Below are 22,714 nucleotides of genomic sequence, written 5' to 3' on the forward strand. Positions count from 1 at the left end.
ATGTCACCCTCACTGTGCTCCTAATTAACTTTTCAAACCATGACAAGAACCAATGCCAGAGATTCATTATGGATTTCCCTTCCCCCTGGCATTTCTTTCCTGTATCAAACATGGCGTCGCGCAGCATAGACTCACAGCGCGCAGGGCGCATGCGCGTGACTCGCCTCGGCCTGGACCTGGGAAAAAACGCCAGCGCTTTTTCATTGGCCGGCGGGGTGACTTCCGCTCCTGCTGCCGACTCGCGGGTGGCCCCGTACAAGCGACTGGTTAGGCGTTAAGATGGCGGCGGCGGAGGTGGCTGATGGCGATGACTCGCTCTACCCGATCGCGGTTTTAATCGACGAGCTGCGGAATGAAGATGTGCAGGTAGGCGGGAGGGAGAGCAAACCGCTAGAGTGGGGAACGGGGAGTTTCGAGGCAGGTGATGGCGCCGCCTCTGACTCACGGCCGGCCGGCCTGCAGGCTCTGGCCGCCGCTTTCAAACTGGGGGGCTGTGTTGCCATCATCCCATTGTGGGCCTCACCCACCATCCCTCCCTTTCCACCCTGCTTACACAATCTTTGCAAAAGGCTGAAGCTCCCAGCCGTGAAAAAAGACCACCTATGGTTCAATATTTGCAACAGAAAATTAAGCATTTAAAAGGCTATGAGGAAAGGAATAGGACGAAATGGCTAGTTGTCAGAAGGCCATGGGCAAAATGGCTGTCTCCTTAATGCGTAGACGTCTTGGAGAGACTGAGAACATTCCGCTCAAAACAAGGACATTTAAATCCTGTTCATAAGCATTTTTTCCTTAAATCACAGGTCTCCCAATATGTACTTCTGTGATTTAAGGAAAAATGCTTATGAACAGGATTTAAATCTCATTGTTTAGGGGGAAATATTTTCTATCTCACATTTTATTTCCTTTTAAGTAGCCAGAATGCAAACCATTTTCTTCCTGCAGGAGTAGGCTTTGTGCAGTGACTCTGTATTCTGAATCGTCATTTAAGAATTTTTCTGCAGAAACTCCTGTTTCATCCCTGAAGTGTGTGTTTATTTGTAATTCATTCTGGGGATGTGGGTGTTGCTGGCAAGGCTGGCGTTTATTGCCCATCCCTAGTTGCCTTGAGAAGGTGGTGATTGGCCGCCTTGAACTGAGGGTAATGGTTTGAAACAACTGAGTGGCTGGCTTGCTAGGCCATTTGAGAGGGCAATTAAGAGTGAACCACGTTGGTGTGGGACTGGAGTCACAGATGGCCAGACTGGGTAAGAACGGCAGATTTATTTCCATAAATAAACAACATTAGTAAACCAGTTGGGTTATGACGACAATCCAACAGCTTCATGGTTTACTTTCACTAATATCAGCTTTTTATTTCCAGATTTTTTAAATCTTTTAAACTAAATTCAAATTCTCAAACTGCCATGATGGAATTTGAACCCCAATTCACTGGATTATTATTAGTGCAGGCCTCTGGATTACTAATCTAGTAATACAAGAACTACATTACCATACCCAAAAGATGTTTTTTGTAAAACTAAATGTGTCTGAAGGAATTTTGACAAGGCCACAACAGGACTTGAACACATAGAATCATACAGGACAGAAAACCATTCACCCATCATTCCTGTGCTGGCTCTTTGAAAGGCCTGCAAATGTTTCCTTTTCAAACCTGTAGACAATTCCCTGTTGAAAGTTACTATTGAATCTCCTTCCACCTCCCTTTCAGACAGTGCTTTCCAGATCATCATAACTCACTGCATTAAAAAAAAACTCCTCCCCCCCCCCTGGTTATTTTGCCAATTATCTTCCCTCCTGCCAGTAGAAATAGTTCTCCTTATTTACTCTATCAAAACCCTTTATCATTTTGAACACCTCAATTAAATTTCCCTTTAACTTTCTCTAAGAACAATCCTTGGAGACTGTGCAACGAAGGTTCACTAGATTGATCCCTGGGATGAGTGTGTTGCCCTATGAGGAGCGATTGAGAAGATTGGGCCGATACTGTCTGGAGTTTAGAAGAATAAGAGGTGATCTCATTGGAACATAGGATTCTGAGGGGGATTGACAGGGTAGATGCTGCAAGGTTGTTTCCCCGAGCTGGAGGGTCTAGAATTAGGGGCATAGTCTTAGGATAAGGGGTCGGCCATTTAAGACTGGGCTCCGTCATCATTGAGGATGGGGGCATTCGTGGCGCCTCCTCCATCCATTAGTTGTTTAATTGTCCACCACCATTCACGACTGGATGTGGCAGGACTGCAGAGCTTTCTTCTGATTTGCAACTCGTCGGATAATGAAGCAATCCATGCCCGAATGCAGCAAGACCTGGATGACATTCAGGCTTGGGCTGTTAAATGGCAAGTAACATTCGCGCCACAAAAGTGGCAGGCAATGACTACTCCAACAAGCGAGAGTCTAACCACTGCCCGTGACATTCAACGGCATTACCATTGCCGAATCCCCCACCATCAACATCCTGGGGGCCACCATTGACCAGAAACTTGACTGGACCAGCTACATAAATACTGTGCCTACAAGAGCAGGTCAGAGGCTAGGTATTCTGCAGCGAGTGACTCACCTCCTGACTCCCCAAAGCCTTTCCACCATCTACAAGGCACAAGTCAGGAGTGCGATGGAATACTCTCCACTTGCCTGAATGAGTGCAGCTCCACCAACACTCAAGAAGCTCGACACCATCCAGGACAAAGCAGCCCGCTTGATTGGCACCCCATCCACCACCTTAAACATTCACTCCCTCCACCACCACCGGTGCACCGTGGGTGCAGTGTGTACCATCTACAAGATGCACTGCAGCAACTCGCCAAGGCTTCTTCGGCAGCACCTCCACAACCCACAACCTCGACCACCTAGAAGGACAAGGGCAGCAGGCGCATGTGAACACCATCACCTGCATTTCCCCTCCAAGTTACCCACCATCCTGACTTGGAAATATATCGCCGTTCCTTCATTGTCGCTGGATCAAAATCCTGGAACTCCCTCCCTAACAGCACTGTGGGAGTATCTTCACTACAAGGACTGCAGCGGTTTAAGAAGGTGGCTCACCACCACCTTCTTGAGGGCAATTACGGATGGGCAATAAATGCTGGCCTTGCCAGCGACGCCCACAACCCAGGAACGAATATAAAAAAAATTAGGAGGCATTTCTTCACTCAGAGCGTCGTTGATCTTTGGAATTCTCTACCCCAAAGGGCTGTGGATACTGAATCATTGAGTATATTCAAAGCTGAGATAGGTAGATTTTTGGACTCTGGGAATCCAGGGTTATGGGGGTTGGGCGGGAAAGTGGAATTGAGGTCAAAGATCAGTCATGATCTTATTGAATGGTGGAGCATGCTCGAGGGGCTGTATGGCCTACTCCTAATTCTTATGTTTTTATATAATCCCAGTTTCTCTCGTCTCCCCAAAACTGAAGTCCCTCACCCCTAGTATCGTTCTAGTAAATCTCCTTTGCAGCATCATTCCAGGTGTGGTGCCCTGAATTGGACACAATACTGCAGCTGAGGCCGAACCAGTGATTTATGAAGGTTTACCATAACCTCCTTGCTTTTGTACTCGGTGCCTCTATTTATAAAGCCAAGGACCCCGTATGCTTTTTTAACAGCCTTATCAACCTGTGTAGTACCGAGGGACTACTGCATTGTCGGACAGCCTGTCCTTCAAATTAACTTGAACTGAGGCCTGGTCTGCAGATGAATGTTGAAGATGCTATGGCATTATCCAAAAAGAGCAGGGAGTTTTACTGTTTCAAAGAAGATTAAAGTGTTCCTTCGTTTCCTGACTAGCTGTCTTCCCTGAACCAGTATGACCAAAAAAATCACACGGCATCATTTTATTGCTGTTTTTGATCCTTGCTGTGCCTAAAATGGCTGCTGTGTACTTCTGCAGGGCAAATAATTTTACGTGAAGTTTTTTGTGATGCCATAAGAACAGAAATAGGAGCATGAGTAGGCCATTTGGCCCATTCAATAAGATCATGGCTGATCTACCTCAACTCCACTTTCCTGCACTATCCCCATATCCCTTGATTCCCTTAATATTAAAAAATTTATTGATCTCTGTCTTGAATATACTCAAGGACTGACCCTCCACAGCCCTCTGGGGTAGAGAATTCCAAAGATTCACCACCCTCTGAGTGAAGAAATTTCTCCTCATCTCAGTCCTAACTGATCGACCTCTTATTCTGAGACTGTGACCTCTGGTTCTAGACTCCCCAGCCAGGGGAAACATCCTCCCTGCATCTACCCTGTCAAGCTCTAAGAATTTTGAATGTTTCAATGAGATCACCGCTCATCTAAACGCGAGAGAATATAGGCCTAGTCTACTCAATCTGTCTTCATGGGACAATCCTCCCCATCCCAGGAACCAGTCTGGTGAACCTTTTGTTGCACTCCCTCTATGGCAAGTATGTCTTTCCTTAGGTAAGGAGACCAGAACTGTACACAGTACTCAAGGTATGGCCTCACCAGTGCCCTATGCTACAGGAAACTTTGTGATATCCGGGGCCGGCGTGTTGCCGATCTATCAAAACCGCCGGACATACAACGTTAATGTTGAAGCATACGGAGGTTTTCATCTTTGTATCTGACAACAAACACTGTTGCTTAGCTTCTAAAGAGTCGGCTGCAGCTGCAAGCATCTCTAGCTGAAGCTGTTGGTATAGCTACAGACCTTGCAGTGGCTGACTGGGGGGGGGAAAAAAAAGAATGAGATCTAAAAAATTTTACAGGAAACGGCTCCTGATTTTTGCCATTAGATCGAGTATTCCGGACCTACAACCTCCGGATAAACCAAAGTTTCCTGTAATTTCTTTCAGCTCCTCATTCTCGCTAGACCCTTGGTTCTCCACCATTTCCGGGAAGATTTTTGCGTCGTCTTCCGTGAAGACAGACACAAAGTATTTGTTTAATTTCTCTGCCATTTGCTTATTCCCCATTATAATTTCTCCTGTTTCAGCCTGTAAGGGACCCACATTTACTTTTGCAAATCTTTTCCTTTTTGCATACCTATAAAAGCTCTTAGTCTGTTTTTATGTCTCTCGCTAGTTTACTCTCATATCTATTTTCCCTTTCTTTATCAATTTCTTGGTCCTCCTTTGCTGAATTCTAAAATCCTCCCAAAAGTCAGGCTTACTATTTTTGGCAACATTATAAGCCACTTCCTTTAATCTAATACTATCTTTAACTTCTCTTGTTAACCATGGTTGGACCACTTTTCCTGTGGGGTTTGGTGCCTTAAAGGAATGTATATTTGTTGTAAATTATGTATTAATTCTTTAAATGCTAACCATTGCTTGTCTACCGTGATACCTTTTAATGTAGTTTCCCAATCTACCTTAGCCAACTTGCCCCTCATACCTACGTAGTTTGCTTTTAGATTGAAGGAACATAAAAACTGACTGTAAAAGCTTTTATAGCTATGTGAACAGAAAAAGATTGGTGAAGTCAAGCGTAGGTCCCTTGCAGTCAGAATCAGGGGAATTTATAATGGGGAACAAAGAAATGGCGGACCAATTAAATACATATTTTGATTCTGTCTTCACAAAGGAGGACACAAATAACCTCCCAGAGATGTTGGGGAACATAGGGTCTGATGAAAGGGAGGAACTGAAAGAAATCACTATTTGTAGGGAAATGGTGTTAGGGAAATTAATGGGATTGAAGGCCGATAAATCCCCAGGGCCTGATAATCTACATCCTAGGGTACTTAAGGAAGTGGCCCTAGAAATAGTTGATGCTTTGCTGATCATCTTCCAGCATTCGATGGAATCTGGAAAAGTACCCATGGATTGGAGGGTAGCTAATGTTACCCCACTATTCAAAAAAGGTGGTAGAGAGAAAACGGGGAATTACAGACCGGTAAGCCTGACATCGGTAGTAGGGAAAATGCTAGAGTCCATTATAAAAGATGTAATAGCAGAGCACTTGGAAAACAGTGACAGGATCGGACAAAGTCAACATGGATTTACAAAAGGTAAATCGTGCTTGACTAATCTACTGGAATTTTTTGAGGATGTAACTGGTAAAATAGATAAGGGAGAACCAGTGGATGTGGTGTATTTGGACTTTCAGAAGGCTTTCGATAAAGTCCCACATAAGAGATTAGCGTGTAAAGTTAAGGCACATGGGATTGGGAGCAAGGTATTGACTTGGATAGAGAACTGGTTGGCAGACAGAAAGCAAAGAGTTGGAATAAACGGGTCTTTTTCTGAGTGACAGGCAGTGACTAGTGGGGTACTGCAGGGATTGGTCCTTGGGCCCTAGCTATTCACAATATATATTAATGATCTAGACAAGGGAACTAGATGTAATATCTCCAAATTTGCAGACGACACAAAGCTGGGTGGGCGTGTGTCCTGTGAGGAGGATGTCGAGAAACTCCAGGATGATTTGGACAGGTTGGGTGATTGGGCAAAAGCATGGCAGATGCAATATAACGTGGATAAATGCGAGGTTATCCACTTTGGTGCCAAAAACAGGAAGGCAGATTATTATCTGAATGGCAATAGATTGGGAGAAGGGGAAGTGCAACGAGACCTGGGTGTCCTTGTGCACCAGTCGCTGAAGGTAAGCATGCAGGTGTAGCAGGCGGTTAAGAAGGCAAATGGCATGTTGGCCTTCGTAGCGAGAGGGTTTGAGTACAGGAACAAGGATGTCTCGCTGCAGTTATACAGGGCCTTGGTGAGACCACATCTTGAGTATTGTGTGCAGTTTTGGTCGCCTTATCTGAGGAAGGATGTTCTTGCCATGGAAGGAGTTCCATGGAAGGAGTTCAGCGAAGATTCACCAGGCTGATACCAGGGATGGCAGGAATGACGTATGAGGAGAGATTGGGTCGATTGGGCTTGTACTCGCTGGAGTTTAGAAGAATGAGAGGGGATCTCATTGAAACTTATAAAATTCTGACAGGACTGGACAGACTAGATGCAGGAAGGATGTTCCCGATGGTCGGGGAGTCCAGAACCAGGGGTCACAGTCTAAGGATAAGGGGTAGGCCATTTAGGACAGAAATGAGGAGGAATTTCTTCACCCAGAGAGTGGTGAACCTGTGGAATTCTCTACCACAGAAGGCAGTAGAGGCCAATACATTAAATATATTCAAGAAGGAGTTGGATATATTTCTTAAGGCTAAAGGGATCAAGGGGTATGGGGAGAAAGCAGGGACAGTGTACTGAATTTGGATGATCAGCCATGATCGCATTGAATGGCAGAGCAGGCTCGAGGGGCCGAATGGCCTACTCCTGCTCCTATCTTCTATGTTTCTATGACCCTAATTTTGGATTTAACTAAATCACTTTCAAACTCAATATAAAATTCTATCATATTATGGTCACTCTTTTCTAAAGGCCCCTTTACTACAAGATTATTAATTAACCCTTTCTCATTGCACAATAGTAGGTCTAAAATTGCCTGTTCCCTGGCTGGTTCCTCAACATACTGAGCTAGAAAACTATCTTGCATACATTCCATGAATTTGTCCTCCACACTATTACTGCAAATTTGGTTTGCCCAGTCTATATGTAGATTAAAGTCCCCCATGATTACTGTATTACCCTTGTTACATGCGCCTCTAATTTCCTGATTTATACTCTGCCCTACGTTACAACTACTATTTGGAGGGCTTTTAAACAACTCCCACCAATGTTTTCTGCCCCTTGCTGTTTCTTAGCTCCACCCAAACTGATTCTACTACTTGATTTTCGGAGCTAAGATCCTGTCTCTCTACTGTCTTTATCCCATCCTTTATTATCAGGGCTACCCCTCCTCCTTTTCCATTTTGCCTATCCCTTCTAATAGTTAAGTATCCTGGAATATTTAGTTCCCAACCATGGCCACATTGCAACCATGTCTCCGTTAAGGCTATTAGATCAGACCTATTAATTTCTATCTGCACTATTAATTCATCTCACGCACTCCGATACAGTGCCTTTAGCTTTGACTTATTTCTATTTTACCCTGATGTCACCTTAGTCACTGATACCTTATTACCTTTGTTACTCTCTCTGTGCCTTCCTGATCCACTCTGTTGATTTTTACCCAAAACTACACTGTTCTAGAGCCTTGACATTTCTCTCGCTGCTTTTAAATTTACTCTTTCCGGAATCCTCCCAGCCCCCCTTCATTAGTTTAAAGCCCTGTCAACTGCCCTAGTTATTCGGTTCGCCAGGACACTGGTCCTAGCGCGGTTTAAGTGGAGCCCGTCCCAGCAGAACAGCTCCCTCTTTCCCCAGTATAGATGCCCTGAGAGAATTCACCATAGATCACTAGATTTGGAGCAGATTGATTTTGGTGGGATGTCCAGTTAAAATAAGTGTTTACTACAATTTTGGCCGTTCCTTTCCTGAATTTGTTGACACATCTTAGGATGTGGTTCCACAGGTGCCAGCTGGATGAAGTAGCCAGTCTTCGTGTGAAGCTAGAAAACCAATAGACTATTCAACAGTGGAAGGTCATGTAGCTAAGCCTAACCCTGTCCTCAACTGAAACCTATGCACAAGGTTTGTGGCAGGGATCACTAGAGTGTGTTCAAGAGCAGGAACCCTGGCTGATGTTTCTCTCTTCCCTCCCCCCTTCCCTCCCTGTCTTAAAGAAGGATACAGAGGTAGGGAGGCAACTTCAGAGCTTGGGGCCATCCCAATGTTTAATTGGAGGAAATTGCTGCTCATCCAGGACTAGATGTCAGATAAGCAGCCTGACAACACAGAAGCCGTAGTGGGGTCGAGAGCGGTGGTGGTGAGGTAGAATTGAGTGTCGTCGGCGTACATGTGTAACCTGACGTCATTGTATTTGGATGATGTCACCAAGGGGCAGCATGTAGATGAGAAATGGGAGAGGGCTAAGGATAGATCCTTGGGGATCCCAAAGGTAACAGAGTGGGGCGGGAAGAGAAGTCATTACAGGAGATTCCTTGGCTGCAACAACAACAACATTTATATAGTGCCGTTAACGTAGTAAAATGTCCCACGGTGCTTCACAGGAGCGTCATCAGTTGACACTGAGCCACAGAAGGAGATAGCAGGACAGGTCACCAAAAGCTTGGTCAAAGAGGACGTTTTTAGGGAGCATCTTAAAGGAGGAGAGCGAGGCAGAGAGGTTTAGGGCGGGAGTTCTAGAGCTTCGGGCCAGAGTAGCTGAAAGCATGGCCGCCAATGGTGGAGCGATTTAAAATTTGGGATGTGCAAAATGTCCGAATTGGAGGATTGCAGAGATTTCGAAGGCTTGTAGGGCTGGAGGAAGTTACAGAGATGGGGAGGGGCGAGGCCATGGGGGGATTTGAGAATTTTAAAATTGAGGCGTTGCTAGACCGGGAGCCACTAGCTCAGCAAGCACAGGGGCGATGGGTGAATGGGACTTGGTGCGAGCTAAGGTACGGGCAGCAGAGTTTCGGATGAGCACAAGTTTATGTAGGGTGGAAGATGGGCGGCCATCTAGGAGAGCGTTGGAATAGTCAAGTCTAGAGGTGACAAGCATGAGGGTTTCAGCAGCAGACAAGCTGAGGCAGGGACGGAGTCGGGCGATGTTAGAGGTGGAAGTAGGCAGTCTTGGTGATGGAGCGGCTATGTGGTCGGAAGCACATCTTGAGGTCAAACACAACACCAGGGTTGCGACCGGTCTGGCTCAGCTTCAGACAGTTGCCAAGGAGAGGGATAGAATCGGTGGCCAGGGAATGAAGCTTGTGGCGTGGACTAAAGCCAATGACTTTGGTCTTCCCAACATCTAGCTGGGGGAATTTCTGCTCATCCAACATTAGATGTTGGACAAGCAGTGTGACAAATCAGAAACAGTGGAGTGGTCGAGAGATGTGGTGGTGAGGTGGAGCTGGGTGGTGTCAGCGTATATGTGGAACCCGACGTTGAGTTTTCAGATGATATCGCTGAGGGGCATCATGTAGATGAGAAATAGAAGGGGGCCAAGGATAGATCCTTGGAGGACTCCGAGGTAATGGTGCGGGAGTGAGAAGAGAAGCCATTGCAGATGATTCTCTGGCTACAATTCGATAGATAAGAATGGAATCAAGCGAGTGGAGTCCCACCCAGCTGGACGACAGTGGAGAGGCGTTGGAGGAGGATGATGTGGTCAACCGTGTAAAAGGCTGCTGACAGGTCGAGAAGGACGAGGAGGGATAGTTTACCACGGTCACAGTCACATAGAATGTCACTTGTGACTGATACTGGCCGTTGCAGTATTATGGCGGGGACGGAAACCTGATTGGAGGGAATCAAACATGGAATTGTGGGAAAGATGGACACGGATTTGGGAGGCGACAACATGTTCAAGGACTTTGGAGAGGAAAGGGAGGTTGGAGATGTGTAAGTTTTTTTGAGGAGAGGGGTGATGACTGCAGATTTGAAGGGGAGGGAGACAGTGCCTGAAGCGAGGGAACTGTTTACAATATTAGCTAGCATGGGGGCCAGGAAGGGAAGTTGGGTGGTCAGTGGTTTAGTGAGATGAGGGTGAGAGAGTAGGAGATGGGTCTCGTGGAGAAGATGTAAGATCCGATGAACTTCTGGTGTGTGTGTGACTCAGCACCTGGAGTGGATGGTGTATTTGTCATTGAGATTGACAAATATGCACTTTACTCCTATTCACTGCAGCCAAAATTCACGATAAGCCATGAATACACATGAAGTGAAGTTGGGGAAACCCACTATCTTTATTGCTGGAGCAAATATACTGCCACAAAGATGGCCCAGTCATGGCTCATTATCTAATGGTGACTTGCATCATTCCTGTCAGAATATTCAATTATGGGATTTCTGCTGGCACAGCTCCAATTTCAGTTTTAGCACTGGAGGGGCAAGAGCTTTGCACGTAATATTATTTACAGAGCGCAGTGATGATCTAGAGAGAGCTGACAGTGTTTGGTTTGGGAATGGGGCTCTTACTGTATCAGTTTAAAATAAAGATGGGTACTAAGAACTCCCAAGTTTTTACAGGCAATCCTAAAAAGTAAATGAAAGCTGAGACATTGTGAGCACCATTCCCTTGGGATTGGAGGGATTGCGAAGCTGCTGAATTGAGCAGAGGCCAACAAAGAAGGATAGAAACTCAGCAAAAACATCCAAAAAAAAGGAAAATGAGAAATCAAGACAAAGGAAAGTAGCAGAACTAATAAATGTAATCAAGAAAGTGACAAAAACCACTATTGGCGAAGGATAGAAAAAGAAACCTGGAGGAAGATTTTGCAAAAATGGGAAGAGTAAAGTAAAAATTGAATCTGGGTCAGAAGCCTGCATGATGATGCAGCTTTTGTAGCCTTGCTTATCCAAGGACTCCTGACAGTGGTTCATCCTACTATGGAGATTGCCATCTATTAATCTTTGCAGATCTAATTTGAGCAAAGGTCCAGGCCTTACTGGAGTTCAGTGCCCCATCCCCACCACTCTGCCATATTGACTTACTATGTGGAAACGATTAGTTTAAGAAGGCAACAATTGAATCATTTGGAGCCATTCTTTGGAGGTGACTTAGCCATTGTAGTCAACTTTGTGGTATGAATGATAGTTTTGTTGAATGCCTTGAGTATCTGGTAGTTAAATGATATTTTAGCCATATTCTCAGAAATGTGCACACCATGCTTATTGGTATTTTGAAGTGTTCTGGTGCAGCTGCCGAACATGGTGGAAGTGCACATGCTGTCAAATGTTGCTGCATTTTAACGCTCGAGTGTTGAGAGAATTGAGTTGGGAGCTACTGACAGTTCTGTTTTGTAATGGAGCTACAGTGTAAATTGCTGTCTGCCCAGGACTTTTGGTACTTCCTCTAGTTAAAGAAAGGCTCACATTTATATAGTGCCTTTCATGACCGTATGACGTTCCAAAACGCTGTACAGTGAAACCTGTAAATTAAGGACAACTAAGGGACTTGAATCAGATGTCCTTATATTCAAAATTGTCACTAAGTAGAGTAAACCTGATGAGTCAAATATCCCAGGATTGGCAGATCTCCGATATCTCCTGCAGGATTCCTTCCTTTTATTGCCCTCACCTGGGATCGTAGCTAATTCTGGAGCCCTGCTGTGATTTCAGTTCATTTTCTGTTTGTTGGGTTTTCCAGTTCAGTGCTATCCCGGGGTTCTTTTTCTATTGAGGGAGGGATGTCCTGATCAGTCAGACTGCACAAGGCGAGGTGGCTCCTGTAGGGTTGGAGTGCCTAGGAGATTGCAGCCAAATTGGGAGGGGAAAATTACATTTTATAAATTTGTTCATATTCATTTCAGGTTTACCTTTTCCCCATTTGAGAGCCCCAATCATTGTTTTGCTAACATTTTTTAATTAAAGTCTGAATAAAAGCAACTTCTTCACTTTCTGGTTCCCTGTCTGAGAGAATCCTGCATTGCGTCTGGTTGCTTAGACAGCTTGTTGGCGTCACAGCAGTTCGCAGTAGGGATTCCCCACTATTTTACACTGATCTGACTTGCGCGTCGAGAAAGGCAAACTTCTCGTCACAAGATCAGTGTGGGCAGCTTTCTTCGGGGCCGCAGTGAATGCTCTTGCTTTGCCGCTGACCATAAATTCTGGGCCAATCTGTTTTTAGGTGTTAGTTGAGGAATAAATATTGACCAGGGCACCTGGGTGAACTCTACTGCTCTTCTTTGAAATAGTGCCCATGGATCTCTTACGCCCACCTGAGAGAGCAGACGGGGCCTTGGTTTAACGTCTCCTTTGAAAGATGCCCTCCGACAGTGCAACACTCCCTCAGTACCGCACTGGAGTGTCAACTTGGATTTTGTGCTCAAGCCTCTGGAGTGGGACTTTTTTTTATTCATTGATGGGATGTGGGCGTCGCTGGCTAGGCCTGCATTTAGTGCCCATCCCTAATTGCCGTTAAGATGGTGGTGAGCCACCGCCTTGAATGCTGCAGTCCATATGGTGTAGGTACACCCACAATGCTGTTGGGAAGGGAGTTCCAGGATTTTGGCCCAGCGACAGTGAAGGAACGGCGATACAGGTCCAAGTCAGGATGGTGTGTGGCTTGGAGGGGAACTTGTAGGTGGTGATGTTCCCATGCATCTGCTGCCCTTGTCCTTCTAAGTGGTAGAGGTCGTGGGTTTGGAAGGTGCTGTTGAAGGAGCTTTGGCGAGTTGCTGCAGTGCATCTTGTAGATGGTGCGCACTGCAGCCACAGTGCGCCGGTGGTGGAGGGAGTGCCAATCAAGCGGGCTGCTTTATCCTAAATGGTGTCGAGCTTCTTGAGTGTTGTTGGAGCTGCACTCATCCAGGCAAGTGGAGAGTATTCCATCACACTCCTGACTTGTGCCTTGTAGATGGTGGAAAGGCTTTGGGGAGTCAGGAGGTGAGACACTCGCCGCATAACAACTCAGGCGAGAGTGCTACCACTGAACCATGGCTGACACTGTTAGTTATTGTGTACTGTATATTGTGCTGTGTCAAGAGAGGTGAAGATTGCTGATGAGAATTGAGGCTTCCCAACTGCCACCCCACAGCCTAGGGGTACTCGAGCTTTTTGGAGCAACAAGTCATTCTCGGTTCCGAGGGACTGCCTAAGAAGAAGACTGCTGTCCCGAGTTGAGATCAGCTCACACACACACACCACAAGAGGGGAGGGCTGAGATGCCGAAGAGGGGACTTTCTTGGTCTGTATGGCTGAGGTTCTCGCTGGATAAACTCAGCCATTGTGTGCTGGTAGCATTGATCCTGTCGCAGGAGTTTCCAGCTACCAATCGATATTTTAATCGCTCCTCTTCCCCACCTTTTAAGTCAAGAAAGTGGCAGACATGAGTTTCAGTATACTGAAAAGGAACTTTCAAAACAATTACACCCAGATTCCAACTTGCTTGGCAGCATTCTTGAGGTATTGATTTGTGAATCATTTGTACTTGCATGTTTTTATCTTTTGTAATTATAAGAACGTAAAAAGGATTTTCTGGAACAGGAAGGACCATTGGGTTCAGCAAAATGTCACTACTTTTTTTATAGGTCAGCCCCACCTACCAGTCCATGCATCAGACCCTCCAATCCCTCTGTCTCCAGAAATGTGTATTTATCTCTTAAACCTAGCTATGGTGTCTGCTTCACTGGGCTGCTCAGGCAATTTACTTGAGAATTCTTTTAAACTTTGGATGAAAAAAATTCTGCTTGACCTCTCTTCTGGCCCTCCCTTGCTGCTTAGTTTGACTTGTGCACACTGACTTTTAGACCTTTCATCATAGTGCATAGGTGTCCAGATCTTAGGAAGTCTGCACGGGATCCCAGAGCATCTTTGAAATTATCGGTTTTCTGTATTTGTTGTTTTGCCTGTATAATTTTTAAAAACTTACTATCTGATCAAGCAGAAATTGCTAGAAATATACAGCAGGTCTAGGTATCTAAAGAGGAAAGACATATTGGATCTGGGCCCTTCATCAAAACTGGAGGATATATGAATAATATCTAAAAAGGAAGAGAACAAAGGGAAGGAGAAGGGAAAACACACGCACTTCAAGTGGAAAAGAGATGTTGAATGGCAGAAGTTATAGTAGTGCGAGACAAAAGGAGGCATAATGACATAAATGAAAGATATTTATGGAATGCAGAGAACGTGTGTATAGCTGCGGAGGTGGGGATGAAGCGGGTAGAAATAGAAGCACTAAAATCGGGCAGAGCGAGACCGGCTGCAGTGGCTCAGGAGCCTGGAAGAAGAAAGGCCGAAGTGAAAATGGAATCTCTAGTGAAGGTCTGAATGTTATTACAGTGATTATTAAGGCCAGAGGGCTGCAAAGTGCCTCATAGAAAGATAATGTGCTCGAACCTGGCTTTGAATTGCATTGGAACAGTGTAGAAGACCAAACACTTGAGAGGCTGGAGTGGGGTGGGGGATTGAAGTGGCAAGTGACGGGGAGCTTGCATTGCACTTGCAGAAAGGGCGGAGGTATTCGGCAAAGCAGTCATCTAATCTACTTTTGGTCTGCCCAATGTAGAAGAGACAGCACCTTGAGCAGTGAATACTTTGTTGGAGGACGTACACATGGATTATGTGACCGCTTTGCTGAAATGTTAACTGCTGTGTTCTTTCCATAGATGCTATCTGACCCGCTGAGTGTTTTTAGCATTTTCTGTTTTTGTACCAAATGTAGCTTTTGTTTTTCTGGAGTATAACATCCCAGTGTCACTAAGAAGTTGGACTCTCATGGTGTATTTTGTCAGCTTTGTAACCTCATTCGAGGCCACAGACATAAAGAAAAACACATGTTCAAGTATTGTGCACGTGCACTTATTTGTGCCTGTGTACTCGTTCCAATGTTCCTGCTGAATCTGCCCCGAAATATAAATACAGACACCCGCATCTTATTGGGAAACCGCTTCCAGTGGAACTGGTTCCAAAATAAATGACTATTAAACCTGGCAGATAGCCTTGCATTGCATACTTGCACATCTCATTCGTACTGGCGGCTCCATCTTGTGCTGTGCAAGGGTCATATTTCAGTCAGTGACAGTACTCAAGACTACTTTAACTGTACTGGAAGAATATTGATTCAGTTCCCCTGGTGCTAGTGCATGCAGATCAATGCTGTTTTATAGTCTTGTTGTTAAGTTAGGAAATGGTGTCACAATGTGGATTTGCTGATTTAAGTTCTTGTAATGCAGCTGTACTTCGCCCTCACAATATAGCCCTTGGGAGCTGCGCGTTTTGTGTGTTCGAACATGATGTGTGCTACTGTGCATCTCCCTTAAGGCAGTATCCCGTGGAGTATGGCCAATTTAGGAGTAGCCTTTACGAGCTCACCAGTACTTCCTTGTCCGAGTTTGTGTGAAATACCTGCAAGTGCTGAGAGTCACGGGCTCATTCATAACTTCAAGATGCGTGAAAGAATTTTTGGAATGTGCTTATCGTGGTGCAATGTTCCATTGTGTGGGTGTATTCTGAGATGTTAATTGATTATATGCGGTTCAATATTTTATCCTGTTCAGGACACTGCAGGAATCAAAAGTTCATATTTAACGTGTTAAAGTGGGTGGTTATTTTGTATACTGGCTGTCCAGTTAGATTGAGGAGATGTTCTTTCAGTACAGAATGATACAACTCTCAACCTCATTTGTGCGATGTATATACTAATATAGTAAATCTGCTGTATTCAGGAACTTTGCAATGATGGTCCCAAATTTCTACCCTGCTTTACAGAATGGAAAAGGCAAGCTACTCATTTCTCTTTGTATGTCAGATGGTGAATTTAGTAGCTCATTCTATCTTTTCCTGTATTGATGCAAAGAGCTAAAATTTCCCACAAGTTGAAGACTTGCTCAGTAATAGCAGAATTTGGAGGATGTAAAATTTAGTGTGTAAAGAAAGGTGAGGGTGCTGTAAATGTCCCAATTGTGAATATTAATATCCCAAAAAATTGAGGCATAGAGGCTTCCCTATTGAGTAGCTGAGCCATACGGAACAGGAAGGTCTGAGTTAGCTGATTTCAGCTTGGACTATCGGTAGAGGAGCTAGAAATACTTGGCCAGAGAGGAGGAAGATCCATCAGGGTTCTCGCTCCCTATTTCTAATCAGCAACTACGGCTGGAAGCGTGTCTGTGTGGACATCAGGTGATCATGGGAGCCCTGCGATGCACTGCATGGTGGAATGACCTGCAGTATTCACATAGCTAATGACCATTTGGACAAGGTACCCGAAGGTCACCATTGCCCATGAAAACATACCCCAACAAGGAATAAGGTTCACTCGGTTGATTCTGGAGGTGAGGGGGTTGACTTATGAGGAAAGGTTGAGTAGGTTGGGACTCTACTCATTGGAGTTCAGAAGAATGAGAGGCGATCTTATCGAAACATATAAGATTGTGAGGGGGCTTGATCGGGTGGATGTGGGGAGGATGTTTCCACTGATGGACGAGACTAGAACTAGGGGGCATAATCTTAGAATAAGGGGTTGCTGTTTCAAAACTGAGATGAGGAGAACCTTCTTCACTCAGGGTAGTAAATCTATGGAATTTACTACCTCAGAGCTGTGGAAGCTGCAACATTAAATAAATTTAAAACGGAGATAGACAGTTTCCTAGCTGATAAGGGAATTAGGGGTTACGGGGAGCGGGCAGGGAAGTGGACGTGAGTCTAGGTTCGGATCAGCCATGATCGCATTGAATGGCGGAGCAGGCCCGAGGGGCCGTATGGCATACTCCTGCTCCTACTTCTTTTGTTCTTATAATTGATTGTGAATTGTGACAAACCATGAGATATCCAATCTTTTTGCCTCAAGAGTTAGCTAACTCTTGCTTTTGGAATAAGCTTATTTCCATGGTTCTCTGTTGTATGTCCTTTTGTATTCATCTGGTGTAAATTGCCACTACGGATAGTTACATATGGCATTACCCCTCTGGCATATTTGTCTAATTCTGTTTGATATAGGGAAAATGATATAGGGAAAATTACTTGTATGGTCATTTTCAAAAACTGCTTTCAGGACCTAACTGGCATTCACAAATTACATTTTTCCTTTTCCCAGCTGCGTCTGAACAGCATTAAGAAACTGTCAACGATCGCCTTGGCTTTAGGAGTTGAAAGGACCCGGAGTGAGCTGCTGCCATTCTTGACCGGTATGTACAAAGCTGCTGGTGTTTGCTACTGTTTTTATTCTAACAAAGGAACTTCCCAACTGAAACGTGCACCTGATTTTCTACCGGTTTCTTGTCTCGACGTAGATACCATCTATGATGAAGATGAAGTGCTGTTGGCCTTGGCAGAACAATTGGGAAGCTTCACCGTTCTTGTTGGGGGACCAGAATATGTTCACTGTTTGCTGGTAGGAAGGAACTTGCATTTATATAGCACCTTTCACTATTTCAACGTCCCAGAGTGATCACAGTCAATTAAGTACTTTTGACGCATTGTCACTGTTGTAATGTAGGCAAACGCAGCAGCTAATTCTTGCGCAGCAAGGTCCCACAAACAGCAGTGAGGTAAATGTCTAAATAATCCAATTTTAGTGATGTTGGTTGAGGGATAAATGTTGACCAGGACACCGGGAGAACTCCTTTGCTCTGCTTCTAACTGTGCCATGGGATTTTTTTTACGGTCACCCTGAGGGAGCAGATCGGGCCTCGGTTTAACGTCTCGTACAAAAGACGGCACCTCTAGCTGGCAGTTCAGCACCCCCTTAGTGCTACAGGCAACTTTTTTTTTCCGGCACGGATGGGACCGACGTGGTGCCGGTTCATCAAAAATTCCGGATAACCGAAAGCTATAGTAAAAGATACAGAGCTGAGAGCTCCGTATAAAGCAACAAACCCTGTTGCTTAGCAACGGGTTCAGAACAATGGCCACAAGTTGCAAGCGTCTCTGTAGCTTAGCAACAGCTGTAGCCACACCCGTGCACAGCAACACATGGAGGAAGGCAAGTAATAAAAGTTACCTGAACCTACTCCTGAATTTTGCCGGTTAACCGAGATTTCCGGTTATTTAGGTGCTGGTAAATCGAAAGTTTCCTGTACATTGAAGTGTCAGCCTAGGTTATGTGATCCAGTCTCTGGAGTGGGTATTGAACCCATGATCTGCTGACTAGGTTCTTGGTAACATACAGGCGAGCTGTGTTTCCTGCAAGTAGTTTTACTTTTGCCATGAGCAATAATAAAGAAGAAAGACAGACTTGCATTTATATAGCGCTTTTCACAACCTCGGGATGTTGCAAAGCACTTTACAATGAAGCACTTTTTTGAAGTGTGGCCACTCTTCTAATGTAGGAAACTTGGCAGCCAATTTGCGCATAGCAAGGCCCCACAAACAGCAATATGATGATGACCAGATCTGTTTTATTGAGAATAGAGCAGTATGCATCCAGTGACAATACTGAGTGTAAAGTGATCAGCTTCAGACAAGGCTTCATCCAAGGTTTTTTGCATATGGCGGTGATGCATTCAAATGTACTTAATTTGCTTTGTCGGAGTTAACTACTGAATCCCCAGGCCTTCTCTTCCAGTTTTATCAGCTGATTAAAGCTGTGTTCCTCATTATTTTGTAACAACTGGTAATTGCTCCATTCTCCTCCCCCTGCCCTCCTCTAACACTAACCCCTGCTGTTCTACAGTTCCGTAGCTGCTAATCACCTAATGCCTTGCCATGGTGTATATTCCTCATGTGTAGCCTAGTTGCAGTGTCAAAGGTCGGTTTCGCTGTGGGGGTCATCGCAATCGAGCCTAATTTTTGTCCTCGCTCAAAGTCCACAAGCGCAATTTCCGTGGGGTTACTGGATAGGGATTTGGATTGAGAACCCTGGCTGATGTTCCCTTAGCCCAATGGCGCTAAGACTAACTAGTTCCCCAAGAGTCACTCAAACACAGGAACTTCTGGTCTGTATTGATCAGGTACATGCTACGTTTATGAGCTGAGCTATTGGAACCAAAGCACATTGCAATAATAGTTTATATTCTGTGCATAACACAAATCTGTCATGTCCTTTTTATTGCAATAAAGCAGTTATTTAATCTGAAATACTTGTAATGGTGGACAAATAATTGAAGTGGTCTGCATAATGAGAGCCATAAAGGTCTTTTGTCAATGTAGAACATGATTCAGATTAAATTGGTCTGGTTTTCTATGTGGTGATGTCCTGATTGGAGTGTGGGCAGCACAAAATTAAAATAATTATTTGAAATTATTAAACCATCAAAGCAGACTTAATCTTTTTCATATCAATATTTAATTTAAGAAAATATTAATTAGCAAAGTGTTGTTGTTTAAAGTATCAGAGAAATTAATTATTCCAGAATTATTTAGCAAGATTATTTGTGTACCCATTTTAGTTTGTGTATTTAGGCACCTGGTTCTTTGTCCTATGATCCCCCTTCTCTGCTCACTTGCTCCAAAAAGTTGTTTTTGCAACTTCATGTGCCAATAGCTGCTGTTCGAAACTAAAACACAAGCACAGTTATTGTTTGAGAGGTTGGCATTTTGGCAAATTATTGGCAGCCCCAAAATAAAATTATAGATGCATTATAATCAAGTGTGATTGCTTCATTGCTGCATCATGTGAAGAAGAAATATTAATGACTATTACGAACACTCAAATCTGCAATCCCTAACATGCCAATACCTAGTTTACTATAGCATTTGTGCAACATTCTGAGTATGAGTCCTATACGTACCCCGTGCTTCAATGAGGATACCCACATGCATCATTATTACATGAATGGAAATCCTTTTATGGTCGAGAAATTGTATGAGCTTTTGAAGATAATTTTTGTTCACTTGTGCATCCATATGTTGTTTGCCTTTCAGTATCTCATTTGCCTTCACTCCTAATTCCTGTGAATTTGCTCAAGAATTTATCTTAGAGCTTGCTTTTAAAATGTTTAATTTTTTTTCAATGGAGGAAAAGAAAATCATGGACATGCATTTCACTAATTTTTTTCTTGCTCTACAGCCTCCCTTGGAGAGTCTTGCCACTGTGGAAGAGACTGTGGTGCGAGATAAGGCTGTTGATTCACTGCGAGCGATCTCCCATGAGCATTCTCCTGCAGACCTAGAAGTTCACTTTGTGCCACTGGTCAAACGCTTGGCTTGTGGTGACTGGTTCACATCTAGAACTTCGGCTTGTGGCCTTTTCAGTGTCTGCTACCCTCGGGTATCCAGTTCTGTAAAAACTGAACTGCGCCAGTAAGTATGTCTTTCACTTTGAGTATTGTAGAAGTACTGTAAAGGTCAGCCAGAAAACCTACAGTAACAATCAACTTTTATAGTGACGATCTTTCTACTTTATTGATGGGCTGGAAAGGTTTCCAACGCCAATAAGTGGCTTTATTGAAGGAGGTAGGAGCTGTGTAGAAATTCGGTGGATAGAACCTTTTTTTAGGGAATAGCTGGAACTCGAGTACTGTTTAACCCATAGTAGGAATCTTGTTTAATGACATTTGAACTTTGGCTTTTTGTGGGGGGTTTTTGGGGAGGGAAAGAGGTAAAAGAGACTAGGTGCATCCTTGTTAAATGGTCCTCTGGCCTCACTCATTTGAAGCTGTGCTATTGCAATAATATTGTAATTTACAAAGAGTACATTGGGAGCCATGTTTCAAAAAGCTCCTAACTGAAATATTGCTAAAGCGGAGAGCTATTTGATGAGGATGGGATACATAGAATTTCAGTTGCCAAAAAGAAGTAGCTTGCTTATTTAGAAATGTGGAAATTTACAGGACAGAAGGAGGAGGCCATTTGGCCCATCATGTCTCCATCTCTTTGCTAGAGCAATCCAGAACGAATCCCACTGCCCTGCTCCCTCTATAGCCCTGCCTTCTGCTTTAAATATGTATGGAACCATATTAATGAATTGTGACAAATTTTGTACCCCCTTCCCCTCTTACTTGTACCAGACCTTGTGTGGGTCCAGTATCCAGCAGGTTTAGCCTATTAATTGGAATGCTGCTTAGTGTAGTTTAAACTTTCATTCCCATAAAAACAACGAATTACATGGGTACCATAGGAAGATTTGCAGGTGCTTAGTAAATATTTGCTGAGGCAGACTACCTTTATTCTAAATTCCCTCTGACCTTATTTGGGCCACTTTTAAAGCAAAGCATTGAGCGTGTTTAAACATTACAAACTTTGGGGTAAGTCAGAATTTTTTTTCGTAGTGTCTGTCTTACTGCTTGGAAGAGTTTATACAGAAAATCCATATTCTTCACTCTTGCACTTATTTTTCTACTTTTATTTAGGCCAGAAGTTGCATGTAGAAATTTTTAATATTACATAAATGAATCATCAATCCTGGCTTACATTGATCTTTTTCCTGCAGGCATTTCCGCAGCCTGTGTTCAGACGATACACCAATGGTCCGCCGAGCTGCAGCATCAAAGCTGGGTGAAATTGCAAAGGTCCTTGAGCTGGAGTTTTTAAAAAATGACATTATACCCCTCTTCACTTCCCTGGCTTCTGATGAACAGGTATACAGTTATAGTACATATCAATTCTCTATTTAACTCTGGGGCACTAGATTATAAATACAATGGGAAATGTCTACAGAGGTAATCTTGCTGTCATTCAACTTGCAGTCACAAATGCCTGACTTCTCCTTGGTTACCTCAATTCCTAAACGACCCCCTAACCCCCCCCACCACACAATGAATTTTCAGTCTTTATATTGTAAGAGAACATTTTTCCACTAGATGCCATGATTATCTTTCTCTTCTGACGTGCTGAAGCTGCTGCGACCCTCTAGTTCAAATCATTTCTGAATCCAATTACTTAAATGAACAAGAGCCCTGATTTGTACCACATGTGATGACGTGGTTACCATGAAATAATTCTCCTATTTCACAGATGATATAATGGGGAACAGATGGCTCTTTTAGGAAGCTGGTTCACAATCAACTCACTGGAGCTACTGCGCAATCTGCACACAAGTATAGGTTGTACTTTACTGTGTGTGGGGTGGTGGTGGATTTGTGTATAAATAGAGTACATGGTGAGGCGTCACGAATGGTATACAATTAATTTGTAGATCATCTCAAGTTATCATCGCTAATATATTAAACATCTTGTCTGTGGGCACTTCCTGTTTAGAAACATAGAAGATAGGAGTAGGCCATTTGGCCCCACGAGCCTGCTCTGCCATTTAATGAGATCATGGCTGATCATCCAAATTCAGTACCCTGTCCCTGCTTTCTCCCCATATCCCTTTAGCCTTAAGAAATATATCTAACTCCTTCTTGAATATATTTAATGAATTGGCCTTAACTGCCTTCTGTGGTAGAGAATTCCATAGGTTCACCACTCTCTGGGTGAAGAAAT

The 22,714-nt window shown here is 44.1% G+C and overlaps 1 protein-coding gene across 1 annotated transcript in view; it reads left to right on the plus strand.

The window, feature by feature from the left end:
• Positions 1-227: 227 nt before the first annotated feature.
• LOC147100318 (serine/threonine-protein phosphatase 2A 65 kDa regulatory subunit A beta isoform) overlaps positions 228-22,714 on the plus strand; it is a 61,031-nt gene continuing 38,544 nt past the window's right edge. The window contains exons 1-5 of the mRNA XM_085967883.1: positions 228-366; positions 17,445-17,535; positions 17,641-17,741; positions 20,358-20,590; positions 21,720-21,867. Coding sequence (XP_085824009.1) covers positions 280-366; positions 17,445-17,535; positions 17,641-17,741; positions 20,358-20,590; positions 21,720-21,867 — 660 coding nt within the window. The 5' untranslated portion in view covers positions 228-279. The remainder of the gene's footprint in view (positions 367-17,444; positions 17,536-17,640; positions 17,742-20,357; positions 20,591-21,719; positions 21,868-22,714) is intronic.

Source organism: Somniosus microcephalus, chromosome 26 (genome assembly GCF_052327205.1).
Source record: "Somniosus microcephalus isolate GS21.2 chromosome 26, FLI_Smic_1.0, whole genome shotgun sequence".
NCBI classification, from domain to species: domain Eukaryota; kingdom Metazoa; phylum Chordata; class Chondrichthyes; order Squaliformes; family Somniosidae; genus Somniosus; species Somniosus microcephalus.